The sequence below is a fragment of the Schistocerca serialis genome, chromosome 1 (genome assembly GCF_023864345.2).
Source record: "Schistocerca serialis cubense isolate TAMUIC-IGC-003099 chromosome 1, iqSchSeri2.2, whole genome shotgun sequence".
Taxonomy (NCBI): Eukaryota; Metazoa; Arthropoda; class Insecta; order Orthoptera; family Acrididae; genus Schistocerca; species Schistocerca serialis.
The window spans coordinates 20040332-20060513 of record NC_064638.1 but is presented as its reverse complement, the minus strand read 5'-3'; the positions used below and the strand labels follow the sequence as shown (position 1 = coordinate 20060513).

General features: G+C 40.8%; 1 protein-coding gene across 3 annotated transcripts in view; it reads right to left on the bottom strand.

Moving 5' to 3' along the window:
- Nucleotides 1-20182, bottom strand: part of LOC126460663 (serine/threonine-protein phosphatase 2A 56 kDa regulatory subunit gamma isoform) — a 338372-nt gene that overhangs the window by 124020 nt on the left and 194170 nt on the right. For all 3 annotated transcript variants that reach the window (XM_050095932.1, XM_050095933.1, XM_050095934.1), the window contains one exon: nt 18421-18620. In XM_050095932.1, the coding sequence (XP_049951889.1) occupies nt 18421-18620 (200 nt within the window). The remainder of the gene's footprint in view (nt 1-18420; nt 18621-20182) is intronic.

The window sequence follows — 20182 nt, the reverse complement described above, 5'->3', positions numbered from 1 at the left end:
GAAGTCTTGCACATCTGCCACGTGATTAACATTCGTGAATGGAAAGGCAGTCACGGACGAGGTGATGGTTCGAATCCTAGTAACACTTATTATTTAAATTATATATTTTTCCATCACTTGTTTCATTATTTTATTTATATGACATTTGAGAGGTAATATAAGAAAAAATAAAAAACCCACAAGTGTTTTCATTAAGTTGTAACGTATTTCATATGTTACCTGACAATTTACTATTTGTAATTAAATTTTCAAGGACAAGGGACAGAGTGACTCGGAAACCCTAAGTCAAACATCGATAAATAATGATGTGAATGGCGTTATTCATAATAAAGTAAGTCGCAGTGTGACAGACCAAGACAGCAATGTAGAATTACATGTCGGATATGCTCTTGACATCACACATTGCAGGATGTTACATCATATAGACATGGAAAACATAAATTGAAATTTCATGCAAATACATGTGTTCTTTCCTTCATTATGTTACCTCTCAAATATCACACAAATTAAATAATGAGAACAGTGATGAAAATAATATAGAGTAAAGAATAAGTGTCAGCGGGATATAATCCGTCACTTCGTCAACGACCCACTTGCCTTGCGCTAACGCTAACCACATGACCACAATGAACCCTTTGCACAGGTACACAATTTACGGAAAAGATATAAAACTTCTCTTACGATTCACTCGGAACTGCCCAGGTAGTCCACCTTACTACCTTCACATTATGTTGTTTTAATGGCCTACTAAGGGTATACAAAGTTTGAAGTAAATCCGTGCTCTCAACATCGTGGCCTCCTCTTGTTAGTTCAGCCACATCTGCACTTAAAGACTCCTTGTCAATCTTCAGGACAGACAAATCAGTAAGTTGATACATTTTCCATAGTTTCATTCAATAGTGTCATATGGAATAATGTTCTGGGATAACTCATCTTTAAGAAAGAAATTCTTTGTTGTCCTAAAATGTGCTCTAAGAATAATACAGGGTGCGATCAATAAGTAGTAGGGCTGAATTAATTTAAATTTTTTTATTGAACTAACTGGTACAAATCCTTAGTATTCCTCGAAGTAGCACCCTCGTGCTTCGACACAACGCATATAACGCGATTCCCATTGCACGTACGCCTTCTGGAACTCTCCTTCCGTGATTCTCTTTAGCGACACCGTCCCGGCATTTTGGATGTCTTCTACAGACTGAATTGGTATCCCTTGAAGTCCCACTTGAGCCAGGGAAACAGGAAGTAGTCTGCTAGTGACAGATATGGACTGTACGGAGGGTGAGTCAATGTGGCAACCCTGTGCTTGGCCAGGTGTTTCGACACCCACAGTGCGCAGTGGCATGGTGCAGCTTCCAACAAGCGGCAATGTCTGGTTGCACTCTCAGGATTTGTTTGCGCAATCTTTAAAGCACTTCCACATAAAACTGGGCACAAATTCCCAGTAAACCACACCACCACAGTCAAAAAAGTAAATGAGCACGGTTTTCACCCTTGACTTGCTCATTTAGGCTTTCTTCAGATGCAGGGAACTGACGGTGTGCCACTGAGCGCTCTGGCATTTGGTCTCTGGGTCATATTCAAAACACCACGATTCGTCGCCAGCAATGACACTGTGAAGAAAATTTTGGTTTTATAGGCCAGTTTCAAATTTCCTGGGTATTTACACACGATTCAGTTTTTGTTTGTCAATCAGGATTTTTGGCACAAACTTGGCATACACCTTTCGCACGGCCAAATCCTCGTAACAATTTTTTTGGATGGTACCGCATGAAATCCCCAACTCATCAACCATCAGACAAATGTTTAAGTGGTGGCTGGAGTCCAGGAGCACCTTCACATTCGCCACATTTTTATCAGTCCTTGAAGTTGATGGGTGACCAGCTCGCTGGTTGTCTCCAATGAGCTCCCACCCCTTCCGGAACAGCTTGTGCCACTAACACTGCAGTGGCTCTAGGCAGCATCCCTGTAGGTATCCTTAATCATTTCTAATGTCTCCGCCATTGTTTTCCCGAGTTTCATGCACAATTTGATGACATAGCGCTGCTCGACATTTTTCTCCATCTTGAAACGCTGCCACACTACTGAACGGAGGACACACACACACACACACACACACACACACACACACACACACACACACACACACAGATGTGCTCTCTCTCCGCTTCCCTGCGGGTGACTGAAAATGTCAGTCTCTCCGGAAGCTTTCACATTATCACGCCCAGGCAGTCCATCCTCTCTCCAATGCTCCATTTGCACTACAGAGATTCAGTCCTACTACTTATTGATCACACCTTGTATGTGGTTCTCACCCAAGATCGTCCTGTAGACATCTGTTTAATGAGTTAGGCATTCTGACTGCTGCTTCACAGGTATATTTATTCCGTCATGAAGTTTGTCATAAATAATCCACTACAGTTCAAAAGGATCAATGATGTACATAATCACAATACCAGAAGGAAAAATAGCATTCATTATTCCATATTAAGGTTCTCTTTCGCACAAAAATTTTTTTTGTTACCCAGTAATCCACATACCATACTCTACAGTAATTGTTCTGCAATCCGCTTCAAATCCCAGTTATCAAAATTTTCTCAATATCGTTCCTCGAAAAGAAGATCGCCTTTCCTCTACGGATTCCCATGGACCTACGTAAAATTCGCATTTCGTTCAAACCAACTGATAAGAAATCTAGCAGCCCGTCTCTGAATTGCTTCAATGCCTTCCCTTAATCTGACCTGATGCAGATCCCAAACACACCAGCATTACTCCAGAATAGGTTGCACTAGCATCCTATAAGCAATCTCCTTCACAGACGAACCACACTTTCCCAGAATTCTCCTAATAAACCAGAGCTGACCCTCCATCTTCCCACCACAATCCTCACATGCCCGTTCCTTTCCATATCGCTTTGCAATGTAATGCCCAGATATTTAAATGATGTGATTGTGTCATGCAAGACACTATTAATGCTGCATTGGAACATTACAGGTTTGTTTATCCTACACATTTGCACTAAGTAAACATTTTAGAGCCAGCTGCCATTCATCACACCAACTATAAATTCTATCTAAGTCACCTTGTATCATCCTACAGTCACTCAACTTTGACATCTTCCTGTACACCACAGCACCATCAACAAACACCTGTAGATTGCTGCCCACCCTGTCCACCAGATCATTTATGTATATAGGAAATGATACTAAACAATTTGCCTGAGAACACAGCTCATAACATGTAAACCAACAAAAGAAAAATTACATAAAAGTACTTCATCAAAATATTCAATACTTTGGTAACAAAAACTTAGAAGCAGAAGTACTCCTGAATGAAGTACGATCAGACATATTATGCATAAGTGAACATGGACTAACTGAAAGTAAAATACGTAATGTTGCAATAAAGGATTACAAACTAGCTAGTTACTTCAGCAGATCTAAATATAAGGGTGGTGGCATTTGTATATATATTAAAACAGGTACTCTACTAAAGAATGTAAACAGTGAAGCTGCAACATTGCCCGTAGCTAGAGAAAAGACTTTGAAGTTACTGGTATAGTGACAGAGGATTTTAGAGTGTTTTGTGCGTACAGGTCACCATGTGGCAATATTAGCATCTTTCTGAAAAAAATTGCTAGCTTATTGAGAATGAATGTGAAGAGAAATCTTATTATATGTGGAGACTTCAACATTGACATGTGAAAAAGACACAAAAATAAGACAAGATTTTGAAGAATTGTTAATACAGCATAACATGAAAGTAACAATAACTGCACCAACAACAGTGACTTCACAAAGTGAGACAGTTATGGACAACATTATTATTATTATTATTATTATTATTATTATTATGTGTAACTATGAGTCACATGTAGTTCATACAGAAACATCTGATTGTCATGGACAACTAATCAGCTTTTGCAGAAGTAATGGCACAGTATCAGGACCAAAACTAACAACCAAAGAAATTAGGGTCATCAGTGAACAAAATATAAACATATTTAGAAACCCTACAGGCCCAGCATGTAAATGAAAAATATGATGCATTTCTTTCAACTATTAAGTAACATTTTAATGTAGCATTTCCCAAAGTAAAGAGACAAGAAAGGCAGCAAGATCAAACACAGTCGATTACCAGTGAAATACTAGAACAGCGAAGGAAGCTTTAGGACCTGAGACGGATGGGCGAAGCTGAAAACTATAAAATGTTAAAAAAGAAGTCTAGAAAAACAATAAGAGAAGCCAAGCTAGAGCAATTGACACCACCATAACGAACTCAAAAAACAAGGCAAAGTCAGCTTGGAATGCAATCAATGCTGAAAGAAAGGAAAAAGATGGGTCAAACAAAGGAGGTGGTTTTAAGGCAATTAAAATAGACAACACAGTGGTCACAGATGGTATGTAAATAACAAACATACTGAATAGTAACTATATCAGTGTAGTAGAAAATTTAAAATTGGAAAGAAATAGTCAAAAACAGAAGGGTATTGAGGTACCAAAAAGGTCATGCAGTACTATGCTCTTAAGACCAGTCATGGAAGATGAATTGCGGAAAACTATACAGAAACTGAAGTCCAAGAAATCAGCTGGTGATGATGACATATCAAATCATGTAATAAAGCTGGTAAGTGAGCAGATAGTAACACCACTGTTGAACATAGCAAACTGTTCTTTCAGGGATGCAGTTTTTCCAGAGAAACTGATGACAACAAAGGTAGCGCCAGTGTACAAGAAAGGGTATAAGGATGACCCCAACAACTACAGATCAGTTTCACTGATATCAGGTTTCTCAAAAATCCTAGAAATGCTTATGTATACCAGGTTAGTTAATTATATGAATATAACAGAGGGAAACATTCCACGTGGGAAAAATATATCTAAAAACAAAGATGATGTGATTTACCAAACGAATGCGCTGGCAGGCTGATAGACACACAAATAAACACATACATACATACACACAAGATTCAAGCTTTCGGAACCAACGGTTGCTTCATCAGGAAAGAGGGAAGGAGAGGGAAAGACAAAAGGATGTGGGTTTTAAGGGAGAGGGTAAGGAATCATTCCAATCCCAGCAGCGGAAAGACTTACACTAGGGGGAAAAAAGGACAGGTATACACTCGTGCACACGCGCACACGCACACACGCACACACACACACACACACACACACACACACACACACACACACACAAGCAGACATTTGTAAAGGCAAAGAGTTTGGGCAGAGATGTCAGTCGAGGCGGAAGTACAGAGGCAGAGATGTTGTTGAAAGACAGGTGAGGTATGAGCGGCGGCAACTTGAAATTAGCAGAGGTTGAGGCCTGGCGGATAAAGAGAAGAGAGGATATACTGAAGGGCAAGTTCCCATCTCCAGAGTTCTGACAGGTTGGTGTTAGTGGGAAGTATCCAGATAACCCGGATGGTGTAACACTGTGCCAAGGTGTGCTGGCCGTGCACCAAGGCATGTTTAGCCACAGGGTGATCCTCATTACCAACAAACACTGTCTGCCTGTGTCCATTCATGCGAATGGACAGTTTGTTGCTGGTCATTCCTACATAGAAAGCTTCACAGTGTAGGCAGGTCAGTTGGTAAATCACGTGGGTGCTTTCACACGTGGCTCTGCCTTTGATTGTGTACACCTTCCGGGTTACAGGACTGGAGTAGGTGGTGGTGGTGGTGGTGGTGGTGGTGGTGGTGGAAGGGTGCATGGGACAGGTTTTACACCGGGGGCCGTTACAAGGGTAGGAGCCAGAGGGTAGGGAAGGTGGTTTGGGGATTTCATAGGGATGAACTAAGAGGTTACGAAGGTTAGGTGGACGGCGGAAAGACACTCTAGGTGGAGTGGGGAGGATTTCATGAAGGATGGATGTCATTTCCGGGCAGGATTTGAGGAAGTTGTATCCCTACTGGAGAGCCACATTCTCAGTCTGATCCAGTCCCGGAAAGTATCCTGTCACAAGTGGGGCACTTTTGGGGTTCTTCTGTGAGAGGTTCTGGGTTTGAGGGGATGAGGAAGTGGCTCTGGTTATTTGCTTCTGTACCAGGTCGGGAGGGTAGTTGCGGGATGCGAAAGCTGTTTGCAGGTTGTTGGTGTAATGGTTCAGGGATTCCGGACTGGAGCAGATTCGTTTGCCACAAAGACCTAGGCTGTAGGGAAGGGACTGTTTGATGTGGAATGGGTGGCAGCAATCATAATGGAGGTACTGTTGCTTGTTGGTGGGTTTGATGTGGACGGACGTGTGAAGCTGGCCATTGGACAGATGGAGGTCAACGTCAAGGAAAGTGGCATGGGATTTGGAGTAGGACCACGTGAATCTGATGGAACCAAAGGAGTTGAGGTTGGAGAAGAAAATCTGGAGTTCTTCTTCACTGTGAGTCCAGATCATGAAGATGTCATCAATAAATCTGTACAAAACTTTGGGTTGGCAGGCCTGGGTAACCAAGTAGGCTTCCTCTAAGCGAACCATGAATAGGTTGGCGTACGAGGGGGCCATCCTGGTACCCATGGCTGTTCCCTTTAATTGTTGGTATGTCTGGCCTACGAAAGTGAAGAAGTTGTGGGTCAGGATGAAGCTGGCTAAGGTAATGAGGAAAGAGGTTTTAGGTAGGGTGGCAGGTGATCGGCGTGAAAGGAAGTGCTCCATCGCAGCGAGGCCCTGGATGTGTGGAATATTTGTGAATAAGGAAGTGGCATCAATGGTTACAAGGATGGTTTCCAGGGGTAACAGATTGGGTAAGGATTCCAGGCGTTCGAGAAAGTGGTTGGTGTCTTTGATGAAGGATGGGAGACTGCATGTAATGGGTTGAAGGTGTTGATCTACGTAGGCAGAGGTAAGTTCTGTGGGGGCTTGATAACCAGCTACAATGGGGCGGCCGGGATGATTGCGTTTGTGAATTTTAGGAAGAAGGTAGAAGGTAGGGGTGCGGGCTGTCGGTGGGGTCAGGAGGTTGATGGAGTCAGGTGAAAGGTTTTGTAGGGGGCCTAAGGTTCTGAGGATTCCTTGAAGCTCAGCCTGGACAGCAGGAATGGGATTACCTTGGCAAAGTTTGTATGTAATGTTGTCTGAAAGCTGACGCAGTCCCTCAGTCACATACTCCCAACGATCAAGTACCACGGTCATGGAACCCTTGTCCGCCGGAAGAATGACGATGGATCGGTCAGCCTTCAGATCACGGATAGCCTGGGCTTCAGCAGTGGTGATGTTGGGAGTAGGATTAAGGTTTTTTAAGAAGGATTGAGAGGCAAGGCTGGAAGTTAGAAATTCCTGGAAGGTTTGGAGAGAGTGATTTTCAGGAAGAGGAGGTGGGTCCCGCTGTGACAGAGGACGGAACTGTTCCAGGCAGGGTTCAATTTGGATAGTGTCTTGGGGAGTTTGATCATTAGGAGTAGGATTAGGATCATTTTTCTTCGTGACAAAGTGATATTTCCAGCAGAGAGTAAGAGTGTAGTACAGTAAATCTTTGACGAGGGCTGTTTGGTTGTATCTGGGAGTGGGGCTGAAGGTGAGTCCTTTGGATAGGACAGAGGTTTCGGATTGGGAGAGAGGTTTGGAGGAAAGGTTAACTACTGAATTAGGGTGTTGTGGTTCCAGACTGTGTTGATTGGAATTTTGAGGTTTTGGGGGGAGTGGAGCTGGAAGTGGGAGATTGAGTAGATGGGAGAGACTGGGCCTGTGTGCAATGAGAGGAGGTTGAGGTTTGCTGGAAAGGTTGTGAAGGGTGAGCGAGTTGCCTTTACGGAGGTGGGAAACCAGGAGATTGGATAGTTTTTTTGAGGTGGAGGGTGGCATGCTGTTCTAATTTGCGGTTGGGCTGTAGGAGGATGCTCTGAACAGCTGGTGTGGATGTGGGAGAGGAAAGATTGAGGACTTTTGTTAAGGATAGGAGTTGACGGGTGTGTTCATTGGCTGAGTTGATGTGTAGGTGAAGGATTAGGTGGGTGAGGGCAATGGATTGTTCAGTTTGGAACTGGTATAGGGACTGATGGAAAGAAGGGTTACAGCCAGAGATGGGAACTTTAAGGTGAGGCCTTTGGGGGTAATGCCAAATGTCAGACAAGCCTGAGAGAATAAAATATGGGAGCGTAATCTGGCTAGGGCGAAGGCATGTTTGCGGAGGGAATGTAAATAAAACTTAATGGGGTCGTTATGGGGGTGTTGTGAGGGTGACATGGTATTAGAAGGTGGAAAGTGTACCATGAGGCTGAAATGAAAATAAAAATATATGGGGAGAGATAAAGGTGAACTAGAAAGCAACTGGAGATCTGGTGTGAAAAAAGGTGAAAAAGTGATGGTTAAGCTGGGCTATGTTGATCCTGTGGTGAACTTGGGTTGGTAGACAACGATGTGCACAGAGGTTAGGTGGTTGTGTTGCCACCAAAACACGTTAAAGGGTGGAGAAATTCGGGAAAATTTCGAAAAAACTGCATGTAAATGTATTGAAAGGAGTGGTTTTGTGGTGACTGATTATGAAAATGAGGCTGACAATTGTCTGACGAAGAAATAATGACGTTAAAACCTGTGGGAAGCGGCTAAAAATGATCAGTGATGTGAGAAAAATGGAAATAAAGCAAAAGTTATTAGAACTAGCCGAAATGGTTGTTTAATAGGTGAAAGGAACTGTTTGTGAACTGAAAACGGTGGATTTTATAGCAGCGGTAGTGATGAAAGTGGGAAAAAAATTTTTTTTTGGTTATGGTTTGGAAGTGGGTTACGTATTATTGAGTATATATAGGCAGCATAAAATTGTATGGTAGATTCGGTAATGAGGAGAAGGTGAATACAAAGCGGAACTACTTGGAAAAACAGAAAGAGAAAATAAGATGACAGAAAAGACTTCGAAATGCAACAGTGACAATAACAAACGTAATTGTTGGGTTCAAATTAATGATATGAATATAATAGAGGGAAACATTCCATGTGGGAAAAATATATCTAAAAACAAAGATAATGTGACTTATCAAACGAAAGCACTGGCAGGCTGATAGACACACAAATAAACACAAACATACACCCAAAATCCAACTTTCGCAACCAACGGTTACTTCATCAGGAAAGAGGGAACTCCTTTGGTTCCATCAGATTCACCTGGTCCTACTCCAAATCCCATGCCACTTTCCTTGACGTTGACCTCCATCTGTCCAATGGCCAGCTTCACACGTCCGTCCACATCAAACCCACCAACAAGCAACAGTACCTCCATTATGATTGCTGCCACCCATTCCACATCAAACAGTCCCTTCCCTACAGCCTAGGTCTTTGTGGCAAACGAATCTGCTCCAGTCCGGAATCCCTGAACCATTACACCAACAACCTGCAAACAGCTTTCGCATCCCGCAACTACCCTCCCGACCTGGTACAGAAGCAAATAACCAGAGCCACTTCCTCATCCCCTCAAACCCAGAACCTCTCACAGAAGAACCCCAAAAGTGCCCCACTTGTGACAGGATACTTTCCGGGACTGGATCAGACTGAGAATGTGGCTCTCCAGTAGGGATACAACTTCCTCAAATCCTGCCCGGAAATGACATCCATCCTTCATGAAATCCTCCCCACTCCACCTAGAGTGTCTTTCCGCCGTCCACCTAACCTTCGTAACCTCTTAGTTCATCCCTATGAAATCCCCAAACCACCTTCCCTACCCTCTGGCTCCTATCCTTGTAACCGCCCCCGGTGTAAAACCTGTCCCATGCACCCTTCCACCACCACCACCACCACCACCACCACCACCACCACCACCACCTACTCCAGTCCTGTAACCCGGAAGGTGTACACAATCAAAGGCAGAGCCACGTGTGAAAGCACCCACGTGATTTACCAACTGACCTGCCTACACTGTGAAGCTTTCTATGTAGGAATGACCAGCAACAAACTGTCCATTCGCATGAATGGACACAGGCAGACAGTGTTTGTTGGTAATGAGGATCACCCTGTGGCTAAACATGCCTTGGTGCACGGCCAGCACACCTTGGCACAGTGTTACACCATCCGTGTTATCTGGATACTTCCCACTAACACCAACCTGTCAGAACTCTGGAGATGGGAACTTGCCCTTCAGTATATCCTCTCTTCTCGTTATCCGCCAGGCCTCAACCTCTGCTAATTTCAAGTTGCCGCCGCTCATACCTCACCTGTCTTTCAACAACATCTCTGCCTCTGTACTTCCGCCTCGACTGACATCTCTGCCCAAACTCTTTGCCTTTACAAAGGTCTGCTTGTGTGTGTGTGTGTGTGTGTGTGTGTGTGTGTGTGTGTGTGCGGATGGATATGTGTGTGTGTGCGCACGAGTATATACCTGTCCTTTTTTCCCCCTAGGGTAAGTCTTTCCGCTCCCGGGATTGGAATGACTCCTTACCCTCTCCCTTAAAACCCACATCCTTTCGTCTTTCCCACTCCTTCCCTCTTTCCTGATGAAGCAACCATTGGTTGCGAAAGCTTGAATTTTGTGTGTATGTTTGTGTGTCTATCAGCCTGCCAGCGCTTTTGTTTGGAAGTCACATCATCTTTGTTTTTAGATTAGTTAATTATTTGGACGAACATAACGTTCTCATACCCTCACAACATGGTTTCAGAAAGGGTAAATCTACAGAATCAGCAATTGACAGTCTAACAGAATACATTTTACAGTCCTTAGATGAGAAAAAGATTATCTCTGCAATGTTTCTGGATCTTTCAAATGCATTTGACACCATTGACCATGAAATGCTGATACAAAAATTAGGCAACTATGGCATTCGAGGGCAACCAGGTGAATGGATAAAATCATACTTGTGCAACCGCAAGCAGTACGTATCATCAGGAAACTCATACCAATCAGAAACCAAACCCATCAAATATGGAGTGCCGCAGGGTTCAGTGATGGGACCATTGTCATTTAATGTGTTTGTTAATGATATAGGTGTTGAGGATGAAGAAAAGAAAATATTGTATGCTGATTACATGACAAAAACAAGGAGAAGGCTGTAGACATGGATTTAGAGGTTGATGGAACAAAGCTGGAAGAAGTAGAATCTGTTAGATTCTTAGGTATTCTTGTGGATAATGAACTGAAATGGAAAAAAACATATTAATAATGTCTGTAAGAAACTGAGCTCTGTCACATTCTTAATGATAGAGCTATCACAGTATCCAGACAAGAACCTTCTGTGTACAGTGAATCATGGACTTTTCGAACCATACTTACAGTATGGAGTGACTGTGTGGGGAAACTCAAACAAGAGACTAAACGAGTGTTCTAGGACCATTTTAAGAAGAAAGACCTCTGAAACGTGCAGAAAATGTCTCAAGAAGTTAGGTATCTTAACTTTTTCATCATTGTATATACAGGGTGTTACAAAAAGGTACGGCCGAACTCTCAGGAAACATTCCTCACACACAAATAAAGAAAAGATGTTATAAGGACATGTGTCCGGAAATGCTTAATTTCCATGTTAGAGCTCATTTTAGTTTCTTCCACCTACGCTCAATGGAGCACATTATCAAGATTTCATACGGGATACTGTACCTGTGGTGCTAGAACATGTGCCTTTACAAGTACGACACAACATGTGGTTCATGCACGATGGAGCTCCTGCACATTTCAGTCGAAGTGTTCGTTCACTTCTCAACAACAGATTCGGTGACCGATGGATTGGTAGAGGCGGACAAATTCCCTGGCCTCCACGCTCTCCTGACCTCAACCCTCTTGACTTTCATTTATGGGGGCATTTGAAAGCTCTTGCCTACGGAACCCCAGTACCAAATGTAGAGACTCTTCGTGCTCGTATTGTGGACGGCTGTGATACAATACGCCATTCTCCAGGGCTGCATCAGCGCATCAGGGATTCCATGCGATGGAGGGTGGAGGCATGTATCCTCGCTAATGGAGGACATTTTGAACATTTCCTGTAACAAAGTGTTTGAAGTCACACTGGTATGTTCTGTTGCTGTGTGTTTCCATTCCATGATTAATGTGATCTTAAGAGAAGTAATAAAATGAGCTCTAACATGGAAAGTAAGCATTTACGGACACATGTCCACATAACATATTTTCTTTCTTTGTGTGTCAGGAATGTTTCCTGAAAGTTTGGCCGTGCCTTTTTGTAACACACTGTATACAAAACAATTATGTACATTACAAAAGGTAGTGAGGACTGGATTACAAATGCTAGTGTACACACCCACAATACAAGAAGGAAGACTGAAGTACAGAGCATACCCCACCGACTGCCAATGCTAGAAAAAGGACCCCAGTACTCTGGTATCAGACTACTAAGAAGTCTGCCTAAAAACCTGCATGATAGTGTACTTCACAATGACTTTCCAAAGAAACTTAAGGACTATCTCATCGAAAAAGAGTTTTACAGTGTTGCAGAATTCTTATGCCATTAAATTTGTATATATTGTTATTCATTATCAATATTGTAAAAATGTAAGCTAAAGGTGTAGAAAAATAAGTGATAATGAATGTTAATACTTTGACATGTCCTATATTACACGTACACTACTGTACATGATGTAATCTTACAGGATCAAATAAAATTCAATTCAATTCAATTCAATAATGGTCCTATCACACTTCCCTGGGGCACTTGTCTCCGACGAACACTGGTCTTCGAGGAGAACCTAGTGGGTTGTATTACTTTAGAAGTCTTCAACCTCAAGCCACTCACATGTTTGAGAACCTATTCCGCATGCTCGTACCTTGCTCTGCTGTGAATCATACCATTCTTCTGTGTAAGCTGGAAGAGTATGGGTTGAGAGGATTAGCTTTGAAACTATTTACCTCCTATTTGAAAGACAGGAAACAGTGTGTAAAGCTAACTTATAAAAATAATGAGCAGCTCCTATAAACCAAATCAATCTTCAGGACACTTCAATGTGGCGCGCCTCAAGGAAGCATTCTAGGGCCTTTTCTGTTTCTTGCATATGTAAATAACTTATTTGAACCCCAAAATTGCATGGTTGTAAGCTATGTCGATGACATATCCTTCATCAGCTGTGGCAGTCTGCAGCTAACAGTACCGAGATCAATTTCAATACTCTGTCCGCATATCTTACAGTAAACAAGCTTCTTGTAAATAAAGACAAAACGATAATAATGAAGTTCATCCTCAGTTATAATGCTGCCATAACTGATACTGTATTTACATCCCCATTGGGTCCTGGATATGCAAATTCGCATAAATTTTTGGGCATCGTTGTTGTTGAACACTTATCATGGAAAGAACATGTAGATTATATTTGCAAGAAAATCAGTAGAAATGTGTATCTACTGAAACGGGTCTCAGCCTTCTTGGACCATGATACTTTAAGCCAAATATATTTTGGGTTGATTCATCCCCACCTTCAGGTGGGGCATCTGCAGTTTATATAGATAAGACTTTTTAGATTACAAAAAAAGGCAGTAGGTATGGTAGCCAAGGTAAAGAAGAGAGAGCCATGTAGAGACATCTTTAGAAAATATAAAATTCTTACGGTGTACTCCATGTATATACTGCAGACAGTCATGTTTGTGAAACAAAATCCTGAATTTAATATGACAAACAGTAATGTACACAACTATGATACACGAGGAAGGGAAAATTTTCATAGAATTGTGACCAATAAAAAGGCAACGGACCATAGCCCACATAGAATGTGAGCAATTTTCTACAATGCACTACCCTGTGAACTCAAGAAAGCAAATCTAAATATGCTTAAGAGTAGACTGAAGCAATTATTAATAGAGAAGTGTTGTTACTCTATAGAGGACTTTTAGTGCCATCTTGGAAAACAGTGTATATAGACAATGTCTCCGATCTATCAAAGGTATGAAAGAATGTAATTATATACTGTATTATTATAAATATTATTATTATAAATATAAGCTAAATTGTGTGACACTATAGAGGAATCCACTTGTAGTGCCCTTTTGAAAAATAGTGTGTATAGACATGTGTGTGATCCATATGTTGTTATGAAAAAATGTAAATATTTCACTGTATGTGTGTAATGTAAGCTAAATTTTCCAGACAATTTCCAAAAACTTTTTGTTATATGGACAGTAAATAAATAAATAAATAACTAAACCTTTGTTAACAGTCAGCAGTGGGACCACGTGTCAAATGCTTTTCGGAAATCTAGTAATATGGAAACTGCCTGTTTCCCTTTATCCATAGTTTGCAATATATCATGTGATAAAAGGGCTAGCCAAGTTTCACAAAAGCAAAGCTTTCTAAAATGGATGCTGATTCTTGGACATAAGCTTTTCAGTCTCTACAAAATTTATTATATTCGAACTTAGAATATGTTACAGAATTCTGAAGAAAACTGACGTTAAGGGTATTGGTCTATAATTTTGTGGGTCATTCTTTTATCTTTCTTAAATACATAAGTCACATGTATTATAAAATGTCTGATAAACAGCAAAGTAAAATTTGAAAACAAGTTGAGAAAGTTTCTCCTTCACAACTCCTCCTATTCCATAGAAGAATTTCCATTATCGTAATGTGCAAAAGGTGGTGGGAAAGAAACTATCATTTCATATCTGTATCTCTCTCTTTTTTTCTAAAAAAAATTACAAATTTTCAGCAATTACAATGTACAAATTAATTTGCAATGTGAATGTTGAATGACTTTGTTCATGTTATTATGATTTATCATGCAAAATGATCCACTGAACAAGCTAACTACCTAATTAACAAATTCATGCTCATCCTTCACACTAAGCCTTGCCCAATCAATCCATTTCTATCTTCCTGGATTCAGCTTTTTGACTACTGGACAAATACAACCAACTTTTTCGAATTAACCTGCTGTTTTGACAAATACTTACATTTATCACAAAAATATGACTGCTGTCAATTTTGGAATTTTGTCAACTTATGTATTTTCTGATCATTATTCTGTCTGTCTTGAGTATTCTGTCTGTTCCTGCAGTGATATCTGTTTTGAAAATGGTTTCACTTCCTTATATTACACCTGTTGTGTAAATATTTCCTAGCATCTTAATTTTCAGGTCACTGAGGTGCTTTTCAGTCTAGTATTCAATGCCATAAATTGTGTTTTTGCCAGTTGGTCTATTCTATCGTGCCTCATGACCCTTCATGGACTCCTTTCGAAAAATGTGGATTTAGAGATGAGGTTATGCTGTCTGCACAGTACAGGAAGTCTCTGGCCTTTCCTACTGCTATGTTCCTATGGTGTCAGTATCAAAGGCATATCTTGGTATATTTATCTTCTTCGACTTGGGCATAATAGTATCTTAGTGTTGTCTTTGTTCACATAGGTTATTGTCTGCTTGAGCAGGTCACAGAAGTTTTGCACCTCTTCTCTGGTCTTAGTTGGAAATTTTCTCTCATTAATGAGGATACTGGTGATCATGAGTGCAAGCATTTTGTTTGCTGTTGTTAAAGTTAATATTGCATTCTTAGTGCAATGTCTTGAAAATCAATTATAGAATCAATGCTTTTATTTTTATTATAAACCTGATTCCAAAATGAGGGAACTGTTTTGTAACACACTGTGTGGGCTTTCAAATGTAAATTATGTATCTTTTGAGGCAGAGAACCATGTATGACAATGTCACCAATTTGATTAGGCTCGATCCTGTTCTTGTGTGATGGTGGGTGTTTGGGTGACTGAAAATCCTCCTGGGTCATTGCTGGCTACAAACTGACGCAACTTGCTCCTACTTTCTTGTTGGGTAGGAAAGTGGAATTATTTCCCCCATATGACATTCCATATTTGAGTAATGAAAGCAATCAACTTAAATGTAACAAGATCTTATTCACAACAGCAAATAAAGTTGAACCTATATAAATCTCAATGCGTAACTTTACTTAAGCATGCAGAGGAGCTATGGCTCTAGTTTTAAAGAATAGTTGACTATGCAGTGGATACTGCTTCGAATAGTTCAAGATGGGAGACAGCTCATACGGTATACAATCACTGTAAAGAAACTTCCACAGAAACAGATACTACTGCATAATAGATGTACAACGAAGCATAAAGGCTATACGTACAGACACACTAAATCAAACACATTTGGCTATTAAGAGAGCAATGCATGAGACCTTCCATGACTACTGTAGCAGAATTTTGTCAAACAATCTTCTCAAAACCCAAAGAAATTCTGGTCACATGTAAAGAACACTAGTGGCAGCAAAGTTCATGTCCAGTCACTTGCAAATGAGACGAGCTGAAGCTGAGGGTAGCAAAGCAAAAGTTGAAATGCTTAATTCCATTTTCAAATGTTACTTCACAAAGAAAAACTCTGAAAACCTGCCCAACTTTCTCCTCGTAATGCTTAAAAAAAAAAAGTGGTCAAATAAGCATTAGTAACAGATGTGTTGAGAAACAGCTGAAATCATTAAAACTGAAGAGAACTCCAGGGCCCAATGGTATCCCATATCAGATTCTATGCTAAATTTGCAGCTGAGTTAGTACCTCTTAACTATAATTAATCATTGATTCCTTGAAAAAAATTTAAAAAAAATTTCATGTCTAGTAATTGGAAGAAACTGCAGGTCACATAGAAGTGATTAAAAAACTATCTTCCAGTATACTTGGCATCAATTTGTTGTAAAACTTTTGAATGTATTTGGGGCTCAAACCTAAAGAGCTATCTCTAACAGAACGACCTCCTCCACGTCAACGAGCACTGATTCCAAAATCATCATCATGCGAAACCCAACTCACAGTTTTCTTACGACATACAGAACACTTTGCATCAAGGCTACACTTTGTATCAAGGCTGTCACGCACATGCAGTATTTCTTGAGATCCAGAAAGTATGTGACTCAGTGTCACATCCACACATTATCAAATGTATGATCGTATGGAGTATCGATCAAAATTTGCAATTGGATTGATGATTTTTTGGTTTGGAGGACACAACAAGTTACCTTCGATAAAGTGTCATCATCAGATGTAGAAGTAACTTTGGGTGTGCCCCAGGGCATTATATTGGGACCCTTGTTGTTAACATTTCAAGCTAACTACCTTGCGAAAAATGTTAGTAGTAACATCAGATTTTTTGCAAATGATGCTGTTATCTATAATGAAGTACTGTCTTGAAGAAATATTCAAAGTGGTGAAAAAGGCAAATCTCTTTAAATATTCAGAAATATAAAATTGCAAACTTCACAGAACCAATCATGTTAGTATCCCATGACAGTAATATCAATGAGACACATATGGAGTCTATCAACTCGTACAAACATCTGGGTGTAACACCTTATAGGGATGTGAAATGGAATGATCACATAGGCTCAGGTGCGGGTAACGCATGTGGTAGACTTTGGTTTACTAGTAGAATGCTGGGGAAATGCAATCACTGTAAAAAGAAGATTGCTTACAAATCACTTGTGCAATCCATCCTAGAAAAGTGTGTAGGACCCAAATGAAATAGGACTAACAAGGGGATATAATGAACACGTACAGAAAAGAGCAGCACGAATGGTCACATATTTGTTTGACCCATGGGACACACACACACACACACACACACACACACACACACACACACACACACACACACACGGAATGAACTGGCAGACTCTTGAAGATAGACACAACCTATACCGAGAAAGTCTGTTAAAGTTTTAAGGATAGGCTTTAAATGATAACTCTATGAATATACTACAGCCTCTACATATCACTCCTGCAGCGATCACGAGGACAAGATTAGATTAATTACAGCAAACATTGAGGTGTTTAAACAACCATTTTTCCTGCACTCCACATGTGAATAGAACAGGGAAGAAACCTTACTAACTGATACAGAGAAATGTACCCTCTGCCATGCATTCACAGTTGTTCACAAAGTATAGCAGTAGATGTTAACAAGCAAATGGTGGCACTCATAATGTGTCAGTACAACTTAATACTAGTGTACCCAGCACATCTTTCTTGAAAGACTAAAGATAAAATGGCAAGAGATGCAAACTCTTACTACAAGCCTCTGATAGCGAAGTCAGATACTTCAAATATCATGACAGATTAGTATAAGAATTTCTGAAAAATTCAAACTGTCCTTAGGAGTTATGTCAACAAGAAAGGCATGGGGATTTCAGTTTAATGTCCTGTCAACATTGCAGTCATCACTATCTATCAGCTTTTTCTCAAGCACTCTGTTTGCCAGTTCTGTAAAGCCGAGATGCCCAAAGGCTTCAGGTTGCTAAGTGTTTTGTGACTGGGCACTGCTGATCTTTGTGACTCAACACTTCAGCATGCAGTAGTGCAGCTATTAACAGGCCATGTCATTTGTATAATTTCAAAATGCCCGACAGAGCAGCTCCCGGTCTGCCGCACGAGTTCTCCCTGTGTGTCAGTTTTGGTTTTGCAGATATTTGGCGCACAGCACAGTGTTTTGCAGTCATAAGTCGGCATTTTCGGAACTTGTTCATATAAAGAAAAAAGACACACAAATACTGTTTAGAATCAGAGGAAGTGTATACCATGTTGACAGCTTCCGGGTAGATGGCATCCGTGATGACACCCCTCTGCGAGCTCACGTACTCCACCATTTCGTGGAGTGCTGCCCTTTTCACTTCTTTCCATTTCAAGTCAGACAGTGGGTCCGACACAAAATCAAACAACACGCAGCACTGTCTGATCTTTTGTATGAACAGCTGTTCCCTCTCATTGGCAGGTGCATCTGTGAACAAGTAACAAGACAATCGTAAATGTGATATACATTTTTGCACAAGGCGTATCTGTGAAACCAGATGATACGTCAGGTTTTTAATACCTCACTTCTGCTGTATAATTTCTACTAGGTTAGAACATTGTGAGTTGTGCTTCCACCAATTCAGAAAGATATTTATTGTCACATGCATGGCACACCAGTTAACTGTGTGTCGAAACGTCCTTCGTTATGAGGATTTCTACCCCGAGACTAAGAAAAGCAATTGGCTCAGCAGTTATGTACTGGTTACGGATCTGTAGGTCCGTGGATTTTTTTTCTGCTACCCACCACTTCTCTCACACCTGGCCAAGTTTGTTAACATGACAAGCATCGAGCTGCACCATGGTCTGGAGTCTGCGTTAAGCCTTATTTAATTCCCCCTGGAACTGGCTGGAGGAGAGTTCAACTGGCAGAGGAAGGGAAGGGCGTGTGCTCCGCAACATGACTGTGTCTAGTAATCCCCCGTGGTTTATGGTAATTTTACCTTCAACAACAATTATACTACATGTGGTTTGTGACTGCTGTCTAAAACTAGGTGTATGCATGTAAGTGTACAAATAATTGAACTATTCAAACAGATCAATTAAAGGTTCATACATGAAGAGAGAAAATGCAGATAGACAATTACAAAAACAGTAATAAACAGTGAAAGGAAAAGGCTTTGTTGCAGCCAGAACACGTATAATAATTATATGAGAAGCAACTGTAAAGCTGAATTGCAAATTTAAAGTTGAATTTAGTAGCGCTTTGAACAAATGAACATTTATTTTGCACTTTCTCCAATGCTAATTGCAGTTGTGAGTATGCTTCGCATGGAAAAAAGCTAAATAGTAATATTGTTATAACAGCTATAACCACATTTAAACTGTCGAGACATTGTTTGTTGTTGTGGTCTTCAGTCCTGAGACTGGTTTGATGCAGCTCTCCATGCTACTCTACACTGTGCAAGCTTCTTCATCTCCCAGTACTTACTGCAACCTACGTCCTTCTGAATCTGCTTAGTGTATTCATCTCTTGGTCTCCCTCTATGATTTTCACCCTCCACACTGCCCTCCAATGCTAAATTTGTGATCCCTTGATGCCTCAGAACATGTCCTAAAAAACCGGTCCCTTCTTCTTGTCAAGTTGTGCCACAAACTCCTCTTCTCCCCAATTCTATTCAATACCTCCTCATTAGTTATGTATTCTACGCATCTAATCTTCAACATTCTTCTGTAGCACCACATTTCGAAAGCTTCTATTCTCTTCTTGTCCAAACTATTTATCGTCCATGTCTCACTCCCATACATGGCTACACTCCATACAAATACTTTCAGAAACGACTTCCTGACACTTAAATCTATACTCGATGTTACCAAATTTCTCTTCTCCAGAAACGCTTTTCTTGCCATTGCCAGTCTACATTTTATATCCTCTCTACTTCGACCATCATCAGTTATTTTGCTCCCCAAATAGCAAAACTCCTTTACTACTTTAAGTGTCTCATTTCCTAATCTAATTCTCTCAGCATCACCCGACTTAATTCGACTACA